The sequence below is a fragment of the Nanorana parkeri genome, unplaced genomic scaffold (genome assembly GCF_000935625.1).
Source record: "Nanorana parkeri isolate BGI_ZX_2015 unplaced genomic scaffold, ASM93562v1 scaffold2144, whole genome shotgun sequence".
NCBI classification, from domain to species: domain Eukaryota; kingdom Metazoa; phylum Chordata; class Amphibia; order Anura; family Dicroglossidae; genus Nanorana; species Nanorana parkeri.
Genome location: NW_017308412.1, coordinates 94801 through 112731, shown reverse-complemented (window position 1 = coordinate 112731; position 17931 = coordinate 94801). Strand labels below are relative to the sequence as shown.

Genomic DNA, 17931 nt, shown 5'->3' with positions numbered 1-17931 from the left:
CTCACAAGGCACAGTGCCTTGCAAGGCGCTCAGCGAACACATGACCTACTGCTCGTTCACGTTCTGCTCGAACATTGAGCCCAACCTTAATTCCTACCCTTTTCCTTTCCTTAGCGGTATGTTTGCGCGAGGGGCAGAAAAAACTATTTTTTAGTATTGGGACGAGTAGATTGTCATGAAGGGCAAGTAGATTCGCCCCCCACTTAAGCCCTTGGACAAGTACTTTTTTTTTAAATTTCCACACCCCCGATTACACAACAATGCAGAATACCATCAGCTATAGAGAACTATAAATCCCAGCAATAATGACTACCAACAGCTATAGAGAACTACAATTCCAAGCAATACCATTATACAGCAATGCAGAACAGCATCAGCTATAGAGAACTATAAATCCCAGCAATAATACATTACACAGCAATGAAGACTACCAACAGCTATAGAGAACTGCACTTCCCAGCAATACCATTATACAGCAATGCAGAATAACATCAGCAATAGAGAACTACAAATCCCAGCAATACATATTACAGCAATGCAGAATGATATGAAGCTCTGGGTTCGCCGCCTGATGTCTTCAGGGTATCAGGAGGGTTGCGCGGGCTCACACCAGGGGTCCAGAGAGTTTCACTGGTGCGTGTGGGTGCAGCAGAGGCGGCTCCCTAATTAGGCTCTCAGATGGCCAATGCGGACTGTCAGGTGGTCAGTGCGGGCTCTCTGCTGGTCAGTGCGGGATCTGTGGTGGCCAGTGGGGGCTCCCTAATAATTAGTGGTGGCTCTGTGGTAGCTCCCTGGTGGTTAGTGGGGGCTCTGTGGTGGCCAGTAGAGGCTCCCTGGTGGCTAGTGGGGGCTCCCTAGTGTAGGCTGACCATTCATCCCTGATTTCTGGGGACAGTCCCCGGATTGAGGAGACCATCCCCTGACAAATTATGTCCCCGGAAATATAAAATAAAACATATATTTTTTTGAATACTCAACTGAACCCGGCATCCACCGGCAAGCCCAGCCTCCAGTCTCCCACGCTGTCAGAAGCTGCATACAGCGTGTGCTGGTTACTACTTAAACCGGCGCGCTGTGTGCAGCTTCTGACAAGATACGCTATTAGCATAGCGGGGAAGGCGGCTGCGCATTTTGCGAAGCGCCCGCTAATAGCGGGGACATGTAGGGCTCATTCGTTTTTTTACAATGAACCGCAGTGAAGTCTGTGACACGGAGGAGGGACAGCTGTCACTACACACTGCAGGTGGTAAAAAATAATCAAATAAATAAAAATTTAAAAAAATAAGAAGAAATAATTAAATAAAAAAATTGAAAGTGATAAAAAAAAAGTAAAGAAACAGTAAACAAAAGATTTAAACTAACCCCGCCGTCCTGCCTTCTGGTTGCCATTCTCCAATGAGGGGAGGGGGGTGGGGGCGTATTGCGGAACCTGGCCTTGGGGCGGCAGGGAGAGTAAATCCGGCCCTGAGTGGGTGCTAGTTGGTGGTGAATGCTGGTTGGTGCTGGATGCTGGTTTGTTATGGATGCTAATTGGTGGTGGATGCGGGTTTTTGGCAGATGCTGGTTTGTGATAGATGCTCGTTATGTTAGATTCTGGTTTTGTGATGAATTCTGGTAAGTGGTTGGTGTAGGTTTGTGCTGGATGCTGGTTTTTAATGGGTGCTAGCTGATAGTAGATGGCTGGTTTGTGATGGACTCTGGTAGGTGGTTGGTGTTGGATACTGGCTTGTGATGGGCTCTGGTTGATGGTGCAGGCACCCTTTGTTCAGTCCTTGCCGGTCATACAGTATCATGCATGCTGTAGGTACTAATTAACTTTCTTTAAAGGGTTACTAAACTTCCGTTTTGTTTTTTTGCCTATTTCTAGGGCTAGCAAGCAGTAGGTATAGGCAAAAAGTGGGGGAAAAAAACGCTTTAACAGAGGTTCAAACTTACCTTGTTTTCGCCGCACTCCTGCCTGAGAATCCGAAACTGCTTGGGCAGCCGCAAAGCATCTTGGGGCGGGCGCATGCGCAGTTCAGATTCTCGGCCGGGAGACGAGGAGAGACGCAAGGTAAGTCTATGGACGCGTGCACCCGCATGCAGACACCGTGGGACAGGAAGTGCCAGCAAGGACAGAGGAGTCAGCGCTGGATCGGAGACCCGCAGCACCGCTGGAGGGACAGATGAAAACATCAGGAAAGAAGAGGAAGATCGGATTAGGAGACATCATTTAAGGTAAGTGCCGACATTAACATGGGGGGGAGGGAAATTTGTTTTTGACTTTAATGTCATTTTAAGTACTATTGCAGCTTGCTGAATTTGGCTATCCCTGATACATATCAGTACATTGAACCTTAGAGTTCCTTTGTGTGTGTTGTCCTCATCTGAACATTTGCTAATATTTTACTAGAGGTAGGGTGTTTTATTAAGGCTAAAGTTCTCCAACAGCATTTATTTCAAAGACACAGGACTGCTGTGAAAAAACGAAATGGCAAATCTCATAATCCGCAGTGTCCTGGTATCTGGTTCTAGCCGAGGAATTGGCCTGGAACTAGTCAAGACTTTTCTCAACAAACGGAACCCACCGGAACATGTTTTTGCAGCATGTCGGAGTCCAGAAACAGCTCAGGAACTGAAGTCACTGGCTTCCAAACACTCAAACCTTGTTACTGTGAGGATGGATGTGACAGACAAAGCAAGCATTGAAGAAGCATATGGTGTGGTAAAGGAGACCCTGGAAGGACATGGACTGAACTTGCTGATCAATAATGCTGGTATTATCATCTACCACCAAGTGGAAGAAACTACAGCTGAGGACATGATGAGACTGTATAAAACCAATACAGTGGGACCAATGCTGGTTACTCAAGCATTTGCTCCCTTGTTGAAGAAAGCTGCGCAAGAAAATCCGAATGAAATAATGAGCTGCAGCAAGGCCGCCGTGATCCACATATCCAGTGGTTTAGGGTCTATAGAAAGAGTCTCAATTGAGCTGGTGAAGGACCTTCTAATTGAATACCGCTGCAGCAAGGCGGCACTAAATATGTTAACACGATGTCAGGCGGAGATCTACAAAACCGATGGGATTATTGCTGTGACTTTCTGTCCTGGCTGGGTCCAAACCGACATGGGTGGTGCAAAGGCTCCGCTGAAGCTGCATGAGAGTGTGGGTGGGATGATGGAAGCGTTTGACACCCTGACAGAAAAACACAATGGCATGTTTTTGGATTGGCAAGGACTGACTATCCCGTGGTGAGTTGGAGGTACCATTAGGAGAGATGTACAGACGAAAAACCACAATGGAATGTTGCTGGACTATAAAGGACTGACTGTACCATTGTAAGGCGAAGGCACCATTAGGAGAGATGTACAGGCATAAAATGAGACTTTTGCCTGCCTTTGAATAATGAAATTAACACACTGTGATGTGATTTTTGGTTAGTGAGTCTGCAGATACAGTATGGTACATTTGTGTTTTTTGTTTGCCTTGCAGTTATAGCAGTTACTTGCATCATAAAATGTGTCTGTTGGGGAAATGCATGACCTATACAAATTATTGGTGATTCTGAATGTGGATCTCCACAAGTCTAGAGGTGTCTATGTGGTGTGCACAGACTTTTTAAAAGGCTGTAGAATGCAGCTGGTCCATAATTATGAAAAATAAAAACACATGTTTAACAGCAAAATGGATCTTCAGCTCTTTTTTTTTTAGGAGTCACTTTATTAACTCTGTAAATGTAAATGAGGACGTCTTCAGAAGGTGACAGATCAAGATAAAGTTTGGGTGGGATTAATTTTTCGGGGAGGGCTCTATTGAGTTTCTGTTTGATTTGTGGGTAGCTGGTTGATGGAGGGTGCTGGCTGATGGAGGGTGTTGGTTTATAGCTGGTTAGTAGTGATGGGCCGAAAACCCCCGTGGGACCCCTTAACTTCACACTGTACGATGTATAGAACCTGCTGCAGCAAAACTGACATTACTAACTCATGTTCGAATCGAACCGGTGGACCATCCCTACTGAAAATCACAGCAAGAGCAGGTACAGTGACCAAGAGGTAAGGTGTTGGTCGTGTAAACCAAAGATCGTGGGTTCAATCCCCATCGGTACCTGCAATCTTCTCAGTGTGTGCTTCACCTTTAGTAACATCTTTCTGGATAATTCAATTGTATTTTGCTGGACTCAGTGACCCTCAGCATTTAGCACACAATGATATACCTAAACATGGAGGTATGCATTGCATATACAGTATATATACAGTAAAATATATAATCTCTGTAAACAAAAACAAAAAAGAGTGATTCTTTCAGACACACATACAAATCTCAGGTAGACAAACAGAATGGAAATGTGAAAACCTCAAGTTTTCTAGAAGGTGTGACCTCACTCAGATAAGTGCCATTGTTAAGTTAAACAACTGTTGATGGAAAGCTATTTTCTCACAATGGGCAAAAAGAGATAAAGTGCATTCGATTAAACCAAACTGGTTTTCAATACTATAGCTGCCCTCTATTGTTTTTCTATTTTTTCATATCTAGCTTATTCTCAATGGGATATTGTTATAGGGAAACTTTGTGTAAATAACACGCCCAGGCTGGTTAACATTAGCCAGTCTCATTGGCACCTGACTGACTGTTGATGGCATTTCTAGATGGCTCTGCTGCCATCTAGAGATGGAAAAGTGAGATACACCTGCCATAGGACTTAATACAAGTGTTAGGGGTAATGCCCACAGGTAGGCTACCAACTTTTCTGAATAAAAGCAGCAGCCCAGGTTCAATAGATAGGACTCCATGATCGGACATTGACCAAGGATGTCACTTGAACAAAAGATCACTAAAGGCCACACTCTGAGAGAGACTGCAACCAGAAGCCATGTTCCTGTAAATGCTCAATAGTCGCAAAGTCCTGTTCAGTAGGGAATCTTGTAACCCTACAATTTGAAGTTAAAGGAGAACTATGGGGTCAGGGTTTTTCCCCATAGTTCTCCTTAGGGTACCGGGAGGACACAAACTAGCGTCCTCCCGTCACCCTAAGCTCAGTATATAGGGAGCTACAGCTCACGGTATACTGAGACGCCGCAGCCGGAGCGGATCCCAACATCGATGTCGAGATCCGCCCAGCTGCGTGAGTGACAGCTGGCTCTGCCTATCTAGAGGCAGAGCCAGCTGTACCCGCCCTCTCCCCCGTCCGTTCCGCCAGTCAGCTCTGGTGGATCAGAGCGGGGAGGGGGGAAATCCAGCCCCTCCCCTGTCACGGCAGAGAGCCGTGACAGGATCGAGAGGTGAGCGAACGCCGGTATATGTTCGCTCACCTCCCGATCTACTGAGCCGACCTGTGACAGTCTCATTGTCACAGGTCGGTGAAAAGCACTCACCTCATAGTTCTCCTTTAAGTGACCTTTTAGTGTATCCTCTTAAAGAAATTATTCCATGTACTAGAAAGGATAGATTCGTGGGTGCATGTGTATGTGTGTTTGTAGTCAGCCTTGTGTTTGTTTTTGTACTGCGTTTCCCGTAACTAAGTAGCTTGTGCACACAGCATGTTTGTAAATACTACTGGGGTCAGTTTCCTTGGGCTTTACTACAAGAATCAGAAAACAAATATCTATAAAAGGTTTGCTTAGCAATACAAAGTAACAACTTAAAAGGAAGATAAAGCCAAGGTTCTTATTCAACACTGGCAACAAAAGGCACAGCAGATTAGGTGTTATCACATTTACCATTCTACACACAACTGGTACAATGTATCAGCCTAATAAAGTCCACTCAAACCCACAGCTAAGGCAGGTGCAGTGGCCAAGTGGTAAGGCGTTGGTCTCGTAAACCAAAGATCATGGGTTCAATCCCCATCTGTACCTTTACAAGTTGCTCTCCAGTACTTGTACATTGGCATCATATTTCTGGATGATGGTGATTTGTTCAACTGGTCTTAGTGACCTACAGGGTTTAGCACCAGATGGTAATGCCTGCATAAAAATAAAACCTAAACATAGAGGTCACTGCTCAAAATTAGACTAAGCCAGACTGTTAATAAAATGCACAGAAGAGTGGTTAAGTGGTGGTAGTATCTGACTCAAGCTGTCAACTAGAGGACCAAAATTGCAAGAACAAAGTATTTATCCAAATTACAGAATCTAGTTTAAAAACCTGGCAGGTTCAGAGCTGGTGATGGACAAAAATATATTCAGGAACAATTTGTGTATACACATCTTTCACTGTATACAATACGATACATAGATGGTACAATGTATAGGCCTACCCAAAGGCACAGTGGGCAAGTGGTAAGGCTTTGGACAAAAACCAGAGATCATGGGTATAATCCCAATCTGTGCCTAAAATAATCTCAATGTGCCCTTTACCTTTAGCAACACCTTTCTGGATGACTAAATTGTGATTAACGGGGCTCAGTCACAATCAGGACATAGCAGTGTGGATGATAAATGTAATGCTTCAGGTATGGAAGGCGCAGTGGCCAAGTGGTAAGGCGTTGGTCTCGTAAACCAAAGATCATGGGTTCAATCCCCATCTGTGCCTTTACTAGCTGCTCTACAGTGTGTGCACGTTGGTATCACATTTCTAGATGATGGTGGCTTGTTCACCTTAGTGACCTTCAGGTTTTAGCACCAGATGACAATGACTTGATTAAAAACCTAAACATGGAGGTCCCTACTCAAAAGAAGACAAAGCCAAGGTTGTTAAGCCAGACTGGCAATAAAATGCACAGAAGGTTAAGTCGTGGTAGAATCAGACTCAAGCTGTCAACTAGAGGAGCAAAAATACAAGAAAAAAGTTTTCATCCAAAGTACAGCATCTAGTTAAAAAAAAGGTTCAGAACTGGTGATGGACAAAAAGATATTCAGGAACAATTCGTGTATACACATCTTTCATTGTATACATACTACACACAGGGTGTACACTGTATAGGTCTAATAAAGCTTACCCAAAGGCACAGCAAGAGTAGAAATAGTGGCCAAGTGGTAAGGCTTTGGATCAGATCAGAGATCATGGGTTTAAGCCCAATCTGTGCCTACAATAATCTCGCAATGCACCCTTTACCTTTAGCAACACCTTTCTGGATTATTAAATTGTGATTATTGGGGCTCAGTCACCATCAGGACATAACATCAGATTATAATGCCTCAATCATATACCTACAGCTTGTCATACATCGGATGCAGTGGTCAAGTGGTAAGGCATTGGTCACATTAAAACAAAGGTCATGGGTTCAGTCCCCAACTATGCTTGCAATCACCCAGTGTGCTTTCCTTTTAGTAACACCTTTCTAGATAAATAAAATGTGTTTCATTTGACTCAGTGACTCTCAGCATTTAGCACACAATGATATACCTAAACATGGAGGTATGTATTGCATATACAGTAAAATATATAATCTCTGTAAAAAAAAAAAAAGAGTAATTCTTTCACACACATACAAATCTCAGGTAGACCAATCGAATGTGAATTTGAAAACCTCAAGTTTTCTAGAAGGTGTGACTTCACTCAGACAACAAGTGCCATTGTTAAGTTAAACAACTGTTGATGGAAAGCTATTTTCTCACAATGGGCAAAAAGAGATAAAGTGCATTCGATTCAACCAAACTGGTTTTCAATAGTATAGCTGCCCTCTATTGTCTTTCTATTTTTCATATCTAGCTTACTCAAAATGGGATATTGTTATAAGGAAACTTTGTGTAAACAGCACGCCCATGCTGGTTAACATTAGCGAGCCTCATTGGCACCTGACTGACTGTAATGTGATACAATGTATAGGCCTAATACATCCTACCCAAAGGCACAGCAAGAGCAGGCACAGTGGCCAAGTGGTAAGGCTTTGGACTTAAACCAGAGAGCATGGGTTTAATCCCAATCTGTGCCTAAAATAATCTCAATGCGCCCTTTACCTTTAGCAACACCTTTCTTGATGATTAAATTGTGATTAGCGGGGCTCGTTCACCATCAGGACATAGCATCAGATTATAATGCGTGAATGATAAACGTAATACTTCCGGTAGGGAAGGCACAGTGGCCAAGTGGTGAGGCGTTGGTCTCGTAAACCAAAGATCATGGGTTCAACCCCCATCTGTGCCTATTTAACCTCAATACATACTTTAGCAAAACCTGAATGTGAAAATTGTGTATAACTGAACTCAATGACCTTCACTACATAACAACACAATATAATAATGTCTGAATGATATACGTAAACATGGAGGTAACAACTAAAAAGCAAGACAAAGCCAAGGTTGTTAAAACAGACTGACAAAAGATTAGGTATAATCACATTTATCATACTATGCACAACTGTTGCCATGTGTCAGCCTCATAAAGCCCACTTAAAAGAACAGCAAGAGCAGGTGCAGTGGCCAAGTGGTAAGGCGTTGGTCTCGTAAACCAAAGATCATGGGTTCAATCCCCATCTGTACCTTTGCTAGCTTTTCTACACTATGTGCAAGCCAAAGCCAAAATTGTTAAACCAGACTTGCAATAAAATGCACAGAAGGATAAGGTGGTAGAATCAGACTCAAACTGTAAACTAGAGGAGCAAACATACGAGAAAAAACTTTTTGTTCAAAGTACAGAATCAAGGTAAACAAAACTGGCAGGTTCAGAGCTGGTGATGGACAAAAAGATATTCAGGAACAATTTGTGTATACACATCTTTCACTGAATACATACTACATGTAGGTGGTATAATGTATAGGCCTAATATAGCCTGCAAAAGAACATCAAGAGCAGGCACAGTGGCCAAGTGGTAGAACATTGGTCTTATAAACCAGAGATCATGGTTTTAATCGCAATCTGTGCCTAAAATAACCTCAATTTGACCTTTAGCAACACTTTTCTTGATGATTAAATTGTGATTAATTGTGCTCAGTCACAATCAGGACATAGCATCAGCTTACAATGTGTAGATGATAAACCCAATGCTTCAGGTATGAAAGGTGCAGTGACCAAGTGGTAAGACATTGGTATTGTAAAACAAAGGCCATTGGTTCAACCCCCATCTATACCTATATAACCTCCATGTGTAGTTACTCCTTCAGCATCACCTTTCTGGATGATTCAATTGTTTTTTATTGCACTCACTGACTCTCAGCATTTAGCAAATGATGATCATACCTGGATGATGTACCTAAACATGTAGGTAACAACTCAAAAGGAAGATAAAGCCAAGGTTGTTAAACTAGACTGGCAAAAGAAGATTAGGTGTAATACATTTACCATACTACACACAACTGTTACACTGTATCAGCCTAACAAAATCCACTAAAAAGCACAGTAGGCGCAGGGACGGTGGCCAAGTGTAAGGCGTTGGTCTTAAACCAGAGATCATGGGTTTAATCCCCATCTGTGCCTACAATAACTTCTATGTTTGGATGATTAAATTGTGATAAACAGGGCTCTATCACCATCAGTGATATACATACAGTAGGGCGGGTGCGGTGGCCAAGCGTTAAGGCGTTGATCTCGTAAACGTGGGTTCAATCCCCATCTGCACCTTTGCTAGCTGCTCTACGTTATGTGCATGTTGGCATCACATTTCTGGATGATGGTGGTACCTGGTCTAAGTGACCTTCAGGCTTTAGCAACACCTTTCTGGATGCTTAAATTGTGATTATTGGTGCTCAGTCACCATCAGGACATAACATCAGATTATAATGCCTCAATCATATACCTAAAGCTGGTCATACATATCGGGTACAGTGGTCAAGTGGTAAGGCGTTAGTCTCATAAAACAAAAATCAAGGGTTCAATCTCCATCTGTGCCTATGTTAATCTCAATGTACTTTATATTTCACCTTTAGCAAAACCTTTCTGGATGTGAAAATTGTGTTTAACTGAACTCAGTGGCCTTCATTATATAACAGCACATTATAATGATGCCTGGATGATGTATCTAAATCTGAAGGTCAGAAATCTAAAGGAGGACAAAGCAAAGGCACAGAACATTAAGTAGCAGTGTAGTCAGAGCTGAGCTGCACACAGGGAAAACGAAGTACAAAATTGTTTTTAGAAAGCCGAGAGGGTCAGAAACAATTTGTGTATACACACAGTTCATGGAATGCATGGTACACATCGGTGGTACACATCATGGTACACTGTATCAGCCTAATAAAGGCTGCCCAAATAAATTAATAAATTAAGAAAGCAGGTGCAGTAACCAAGTGGTAAGCCATTGGTCTCATAAACCAAAGGTCATGGGCTTAATCCCCAACTATGCTTGCAATCACCCCAATGTGTGCTTTCTAGACATGTGCGATTCGTTTTGTTCCAAATCGAAATTCGGACGAATTTTCGGAAATTCGGACATTCGGATGTATCCGAATTCCGAATTACAGACATAACGAATGCAAACGAATCCGAATTTCCATTTCCGAAATTCGGTAGCGTTCGTACGAACGTTCGTTTCGTTTTCTGTTCTTATTCGTTTCTTATTCGTTTCGTTCGTTGGAGCAAAGTGACATTAGAGAGGGAGAAAAATATTTTTTCCCCCTCAAATGTCACTTTTGCTGCAAACGAACGAAACGAATAAGAAACGAATAAGAAACGAATAAGAACAGAAAACGAAACGAACGTTCGTACTAACGCTACCGAATTTCGTCCGAATCCGAATTCCGAATCCGAATTGACTTTCACACCCGAATCCTGAAAAACGAAATAACACAAATCCGAATTTAAAACGAAACGAAACTAAACAAATTTTTTGGCAGTGCACATGTCTAGTGCTTTCCCTTTAGTAACACCTTTCTGGATAATTAAAATGTGTCTCATTGGACTCAGTAATCCTCAAGATTTAGCACATGATAACATACCTAAACATGGAGGTATGTATTGCATGTACAGTAAAATATATAGACTCTGTAAAAAAAATAAAAAAAAGAGTGGTTCTTTCAGACACACATACAAATATCAGGAAGACAAACAGAATGTAAATGTGAAAACCTCAAGTTTTCTAGAAGGTGTGACCTCACTCAGATAAGTGCCATTGTTAAGCTGTTGATGGAAAGCTATGTTCTCACAATGGGCAAAAAGAGATAAAGTGCATTCGATTCAACCAAACTGGTTTTCAATACTATAGCTGCCCTCTATTGTTTTTCTATTTTTCGTATCTAGCTTACTCAAAATGTGATATTGTTATATGGAAACTTTGTGTAAACAACACGCACAGGCTGGGTAACATTAGCAAGCATCATTGGCACCTGACGGACTGTTGATGGCATTTCTACATGGCTCTGCTGCCATCTAGAGATGAAAAAAGTGAGATATACCTGCCATAGGACTTAATACAAGTGTTAGGGGTAATGCCCACAGGTAGGCTACCAACTTTTCTGAATCAAAGCAGCAGCCCAGGTTCAATAGATAGGACTCCATGATGGGACATTGACCAAAGGATGTCACTGGAACAAAGGATCACTAAAGGCCACACTCTAAGCAGAAACTATGGGTAGCGGTGAAGCAATCCTTCTCGGTGATCCCCTAGCGGACACTCCCCTGGTGCCCCAAACTACCCCAGGTTCTCCGATCCCACCCGACAATAGGCCCAACTTGGAAAACGACGCACATACCTTTTGAGTCTGCACGCCTTTCCCCATATCCTTCCCCACTACTCCCTGTGATAGGCTCCCCAGACTTCACTCCAGGCCTGCAGAACCCGGCATTTCTCAGGGTGGGAAAGAACGGTATATTCAGGGCCCTGCACTTCCTCCGAGGACCCAAATGGCCCTCATGTACTGAGATGGCGACAGATAACGACCTAGCTCCGCTAGGATTATGGCGCCACTATCAACTAACTCACTTTCTCTCCTCCTTGCCCAGTCCTACATCCCTAACACGACCACTCACGAGCTTTGAGAAGGAGTGTATTTCCACAGGGACCCTATATAGAGCCCTCTCCTTCTGCTACCAACTTAGACTAGAAGCGGACTCTGACATGCCTTTACCGTTCCTAGATGCCTGGGAACGGGACCTGGGGACATCCTTTTCAGAAGAAGAGAAATCTAAATTGTTGGTGCTCTCTCTGAAGTCATCAATCTGTAATAGATATCAGGAATCGGGATATAAAATTATGACCAGATGGTACCACACCCCTCAGAAGCTAAAGCGGATCTTCCCGGATGCCGATGATGGCTGTTGGAGGTGCGGCTCCTCCCCCGCAGGCATGCTACACATATTCTGGTCATGTCCATCCCTGCAGTCGTTTTGGTCGCAGGTGCGGGACATCACGCAGAAATTTTCAGACTCCCAGATACCAAACTCTCCCTTCTTTTTCTTGCTACACCATAACTCACGGCCCTTGAAGGGTTATAGGAACTCGGTGACTATTCATCTAGTCAACGCGGCGCGCGCATGTATTCCAGCCATGTGGAAGCAGGCATCACCTCCCACCCTCCAGTTATGGTTTGGCAAGATCAACGATATCAAACTAATGGAAGACCTTACCAGCACCATCAGGGATACAGTGTCCCGGTTCTGCCGAACATGGTTTTATACGAATTTGTTGCATATCAGGAATACTGGATCTTTTGAGATGATTCTGCAGAGAAAACCCCTCCCCTTTTGGAGCATCTCTCCTATCCTCTGTCTGCTACCCTTCTACCCCCTCTACTCCCCCCCTATAGCTCCACATCAGACAGGGGGTTCGTAGACAATCACCGCTGATATGCAGGATATTTTGGTTATTTCCTTCTTTACCACAATGTATGCCTTAACTGCTTGATGTTGGTGGCTGCGTCCACCTTTTAGTTGACATGTGTGAGCTGATGTTGGCTCTATATGTACCTTACACTTGATATGTTCAATAAACACAAGAATTTTTTTTTAAAAAGGCCACACTCTGAGAGAGACTGCAACTAGAAGCCATGTTCCTGTAAATGCTAAATAGTCGCAAAGTCCTGTTCAGTAGGGAATCTTGTAACCCTACAATTTGAAGTTAAGTGACCTTTTAGTGTATCCTCTTGATGAAACCATTCCATGTACTAGAAAGGATAGATTCGTCGGTGCATGTGTATGTGTGTTTGTAGTCAGCCTTGTGTTTGTTTTTGTACTGCGTTTCCCGTAACTAAGTAGCTTGTGCACACAGCATGTTTGTAAATTATGATAAATATTACTGGGGTCAGTTTCCTTGGGCTTTACTACAAGAATCAGACAACAAATATCTATAAAAGGTTTGCTTAGCATTTCAAATTAACAACTTAAAAAGCAGACAAAGCCAAGGTTGTTAAACCAGACTGGCAAGAAAAGGCACAGCAGATTAGGTGTTATCACATTTACCATTCTACACACAACTGGTACACTGGATCAGCCTAATAAAGCCCACCGAAAACCGCAGGCAGGTGCCGTGGCCAAGTGGTAAGGTGTTGGTCTCGTAAACCAAAGATCATGGGTTCAATCCCCATCTGTACCTTTGATAGCTGCTCTACAGTGTGTGCACATTGATATCACATTTCTAGATGATGGTGATTTGTTCACCTGGTCTTAGTGACCTTCAGGTTTTAGCACCAGATGACAATGCCTGCATAATAAAACCTAAACATGGAGGTCACTACTCAAAAGAAGACAATGCTGAGGTTGTTAAACCAGACTGGCAATAAAATGCACAGAAGATTAAGTGTTGATAGAATCAGACTCAGGCTGTCAACTAGAGGAGCAAAAATGTAAGACCTAAATCCAAGGTTGTTACACCTAATCTTCTGCTGCCAGTCTAGTTTAACAACCTTGGATTTGTCTTCCTTTTGAGTTGTTACCTCCATGTTTAGGTACATCATCCAGGCATGATCATCATTTGCTAAATGCTGAGAGTCACTGAGTCCAAAAAAAGACAATTTAATCATCCAGAATGGTGATGCTCAAGATGAAGTACACGTTGAGGTTGCATACGGAAAGATGGAGGTTGAACTCATGATCTTTGGCCACTTTACCTCTTTGGCACCTAATCTTCGGCTGCCAGTCTAGTTTAATACATTTAACATACTACACACAACTGTTACACTGTATCAGCCTAACAAAGCCCACTAAAAAACACAGCAAGAGCAGGCACAGTGGCCAAGTGGTAAGGCGTTGGTCTTAAACCAGAGATCATGGGTTTAATCCCCATCTGTGCCTACAATAACTTCAATGTTTGGATGATTAAATTGTGATTAAGGGGGTTCAGTCACCATCAGTGACACACCCATAGCAGTTGATAGGACAGGTGCAGGTCTCGTAAACCAAAGATCATGGGTTCAATCCCGTCTGTACCTAATGGTAATCTCGATTTATACTTTAGAAAAACCTTTCTGAATGTGAAAATTGTGCTCAACTGAATTCAGTGACCTTCACTACATAAAAATGCCTGATTGATATACCAAACACGGAGGTAATAACTCAAAAGGAAGATAAAGCCAAGGTTGCTAAACCAGACTGAGAGAAGAATATTAGCAGGGGTATTCACAAAAAGGTGAAGAGTTAGGCGAATGGAACAATCTAGGACAACATAGCTGAATTGGAGAATTTTTCCAAATCAGCTATTTTGGCCTAGATTGTTCAGTTCTCCTGCCTACTCCAAATGCTTCACCCTTTTGTGAATAACCCTGTAGGTGTAATCACCTTTATAATACTACAAAAAAACGGTTGCCATGTATCAGCCTAATAAAGCCAACTGAAAATCTTAGCAAGAGCAGGTACAGTGTGCCTACAATAACTTCAATGTTTGGACGATTAAATTGTGATTAACGGTGCTCAGTCACCATCAGTGATTTACCTATAGGAGACAAAAGGGTAGGTGCGGTGGCCAAGTGGTAAGGCGTTGGTCTTGTAAACCAAAGATCATTGGTTCAATCCCCATCTGTACATTTACTAGCTGTTCTTCAGAAATTGCACATTGGCATCACATTTCTTGGTGATTTGCTTTCCTGCTCTTAGTGACCTTGAGGGTTTAGCACCAGATGATAATGCCTCCATAAAAAAAAACTAAACATGGAGGTCTCTACTCAAAATAAGAAAAAGCCAAGGTTGTTAAACTAGTTTGTGTCCTCCCGTTACCCTAAGGAGAACTATGGGGAAAAGCCCTAACCCCATAGTTCTCCTTTAAGTGGTGGTAGAATCAGACTTAAGCTGTCAACTAGAGGAGCAAAAATGCGAGAACAAAGTTTTCATCTAAAGTATAGAATTGAGGTAATAAAAACTGGCAGGTTCAGAGCTGGTGATGGACAAAAAGATATTCAGGAACAATTTGTGTATACACATCTTTCATTGTATACATACTACACATAGGTGGTACAATGTATAGGCCTAATAAAGCCTACCCAAAGGCACAGCAAGAGCAGGCACAGTGGCCAAATGGTAAGGCTTTGGACTTAAACCAGAGATCATGGGTATAATCCCAATCTGTGCCTACAATAATCTCAATGTGCCCTTTACCTTTAGCAACACCTTTCTGGATGATTAAATTGTGATTAATGGGGCTAAGTCACAATCAGTACATAGAATCAGTTTATAATGTGTGGATGATAAACATAATACTTCAGGTATGGAAGGCGCAGTGGCCAAGTGGTAAGGCGTTGGTCTCGTAAACCAAAGATCATGGGTTCAACCCCCATCTGTGCCTATGTAACCTCAATGTGTACTTCTTCATTAGTATAAAGGAAGACTCAGAAGGAAGACAAAGCCAAGGTTGTTAAAACAGACTGGCAAAAGAAGATTAGGTGTAATCACCTTTAACATAACTATTACACTGTATCAGCCTAACAAAGCCCACTAAGAAGCATGACAAGGGCAGGTGTAGTGGCCAAGTGGTCTTAAACCAGAGATCATGGGTTTAATCCCCATCTGTTGTTAGATTCTGACAACTTGTTCAATAAAATTAGCATTTGGTGATTCGAAAAGGATATTCGGTGTGCTGGTGGCGTCTTTCACATTTATCTTATGCATACAGCGGTACCATCTGCAGTGATTACGAGCACCCTTCCCATTACATGGGATCTCGGTTAAGGAGTGCGACAAGAACCTTTCTACTAATGTGTATCTACAATAACTTCAATGTTTGGGTGATTATATTGTGATTAACGGGGCTCAGTCACCATCAGGACATAGCATCAGATTATAATGTGTGGATGATAAACGTAACACTTCAGGTAAGGAAGCCGCAGTGGCCAAGTGGTAAGGCATTGGTCTCATAAACCAGAGATCGTGGCTTCAATCCATATCTGTGCCTACAATAACTTTAATGTTTGGACAATTAAATTGTGATTAACGGGCTCAGTCATCATCAGTGATTTAACTACAGCAGGTAATAGGGCAGGTGCAGTGGACAAGTGGTAAGATGTTGGTCTCCTTAACCAAAGATTGTGTGTTCAATCCCCATCTGTACCTTTACTAGCTGCTATACATTATGTGCATGCTGGCATCACATTTCTGGATGATGGTGATTTGTTTACCTGGTCTTAGTGACCTTCAGGGTTTAGCACCAGATGACAATGCCTGGTTAAAAAAAAAAAACCTAAGCATGGAGCTCACTACTCAAAAGAAGACAATGCTGAGGTTGTTAAACAAGACTGGCAACAAAATGCACAGAAGATTAAGTGGTGGGTGTTGAGGCTTTGGTCTCGTAAACCAAAGACCATGGGTTCAATCCCCATCTCTGCCTATGGTGATATCAGTGTATACTTTAGCAAAACCTTTCGGAATATGAAATATGTGTTTAACTGAACCCAGTGACCTTCACTACATAACAACACAATATAATAATGCCTGGATGATGTACCTAAACATGGAGGTAACGGCTTAAAAGGAAGACAAAGCCAAGGTTGTTAAACCAGACTGACAAAAGAAGATTAGGTGTCATCACATTTTTCTTACTACACACAACTGTTGCCATGTGTCAGCCTAATAAAGCCCACTGAAAAACACACAAAGAGCAGGTACAGTGGCCAAGTGGTAAGACGTTGGTCTTGTAAACCAAAGATCATGTGCTCAAACCCCATCTGTACCTTTGCTAGCTGTTCTAAATTATGTGGACATTATGTGGATGATGGTGATTTGTTTACCTGGTCTTGGTGACCTTCAGAGTTTAGCACCAGATGATAATGCCTCCATAACAAAAAAACTCAACATGGAAGTCACTACTCAAAAGAAGACAAATCCAAGGTTGTAAAGACAGATTGGCTATAAAGTGCAAATAATATTAGGTGTTTGTATAATCAGACACAGCATGTTTGTAAATTATGATAAATATTACTGGGTCAGTTTCCTTGGGCTTTACTACAAGAATCAGAGAACAAATATCTATAAAAGGTTTGCTCAGCATTTCAAAGTAACAACTTAAAAAGCAGACAAAGCCAAGGTTGTTAAACCAGACTGGCAAGAAAAGGCACAGCAGATTAGGTGTTATCACATTTACCATGCTACACACAACTGGTACACTGGATCAGCCTAATAAAGCCCCCTGACCAGTAGGTGAGGCAGGCGCAGTGGCTAAGTGGTAAGGCGTTGGTCTCGTAAACCAAAGATCATGGGTTCAATCCCCATCTGTGCCTTTACTAGCTGCTCTACAGTGTGTGCACGTTGGTATCACATTTCTAGATGATGGTGGCTTGTTCACCTTAGTGACCTTCAGGTTTTAGCACCAGATGACAATGACTTGATTAAAAACCTAAACATGGAGGTCCCTACTCAAAAGAAGACAAAGCCAAGGTTGTTAAGCCAGACTGGCAATAAAATGCACAGAAGGTTAAGTCGTGGTAGAATCAGACTCAAGCTGTCATCTAGAGGAGCAAAAATGCAAGAACAAAGTTTTCATCCAAAGTACAGAATTGAGGTAGAAGATCATTGGTTCAATCCACATCTGTGCAAATGTTAAGCTCAATGTATACCTCACCTTTAGCAAAACCCTTCTGAAAGGGAAAATTGATTTTAACTCACTTCAGTGACCTTCATTACATAGCAGCATATTATAATAATTCCTGGATGATGTA

At 42.4% G+C, this 17931-nt stretch overlaps 1 protein-coding gene and 7 non-coding genes across 8 annotated transcripts; all 8 read left to right on the top strand.

The window, feature by feature from the left end:
- Positions 1-2467: 2467 nt before the first annotated feature.
- Positions 2468-3351, top strand: LOC108800815 (C-factor-like). Its single transcript, XM_018572827.1, has 2 exons — positions 2468-3245; positions 3333-3351. Exon 1 carries the CDS (start codon positions 2471-2473, stop codon positions 3236-3238), a length of 768 nt encoding a protein of 255 aa, XP_018428329.1. The 5' UTR covers positions 2468-2470; the 3' UTR covers positions 3239-3245; positions 3333-3351.
- Positions 3352-5766: 2415 nt separating this feature from the next.
- Positions 5767-5838, top strand: TRNAT-CGU. The gene has a single exon. It is a non-coding gene; the product is annotated as a tRNA-Thr (tRNA).
- A 604-nt stretch (positions 5839-6442) lies between these two features.
- TRNAT-CGU lies at positions 6443-6514 on the top strand. The gene has a single exon. It is a non-coding gene; the product is annotated as a tRNA-Thr (tRNA).
- Positions 6515-8333: 1819 nt separating this feature from the next.
- TRNAT-CGU lies at positions 8334-8405 on the top strand. Its single transcript has one exon. It is a non-coding gene; the product is annotated as a tRNA-Thr (tRNA).
- A 6335-nt stretch (positions 8406-14740) lies between these two features.
- On the top strand, positions 14741-14812 carry TRNAT-UGU. The gene has a single exon. It is a non-coding gene; the product is annotated as a tRNA-Thr (tRNA).
- Positions 14813-15494: 682 nt separating this feature from the next.
- Positions 15495-15566, top strand: TRNAT-CGU. Its single transcript has one exon. It is a non-coding gene; the product is annotated as a tRNA-Thr (tRNA).
- Positions 15567-16877: 1311 nt separating this feature from the next.
- Positions 16878-16949, top strand: TRNAT-UGU. The gene has a single exon. It is a non-coding gene; the product is annotated as a tRNA-Thr (tRNA).
- A 472-nt stretch (positions 16950-17421) lies between these two features.
- On the top strand, positions 17422-17493 carry TRNAT-CGU. The gene has a single exon. It is a non-coding gene; the product is annotated as a tRNA-Thr (tRNA).
- Positions 17494-17931: the final 438 nt, after the last annotated feature.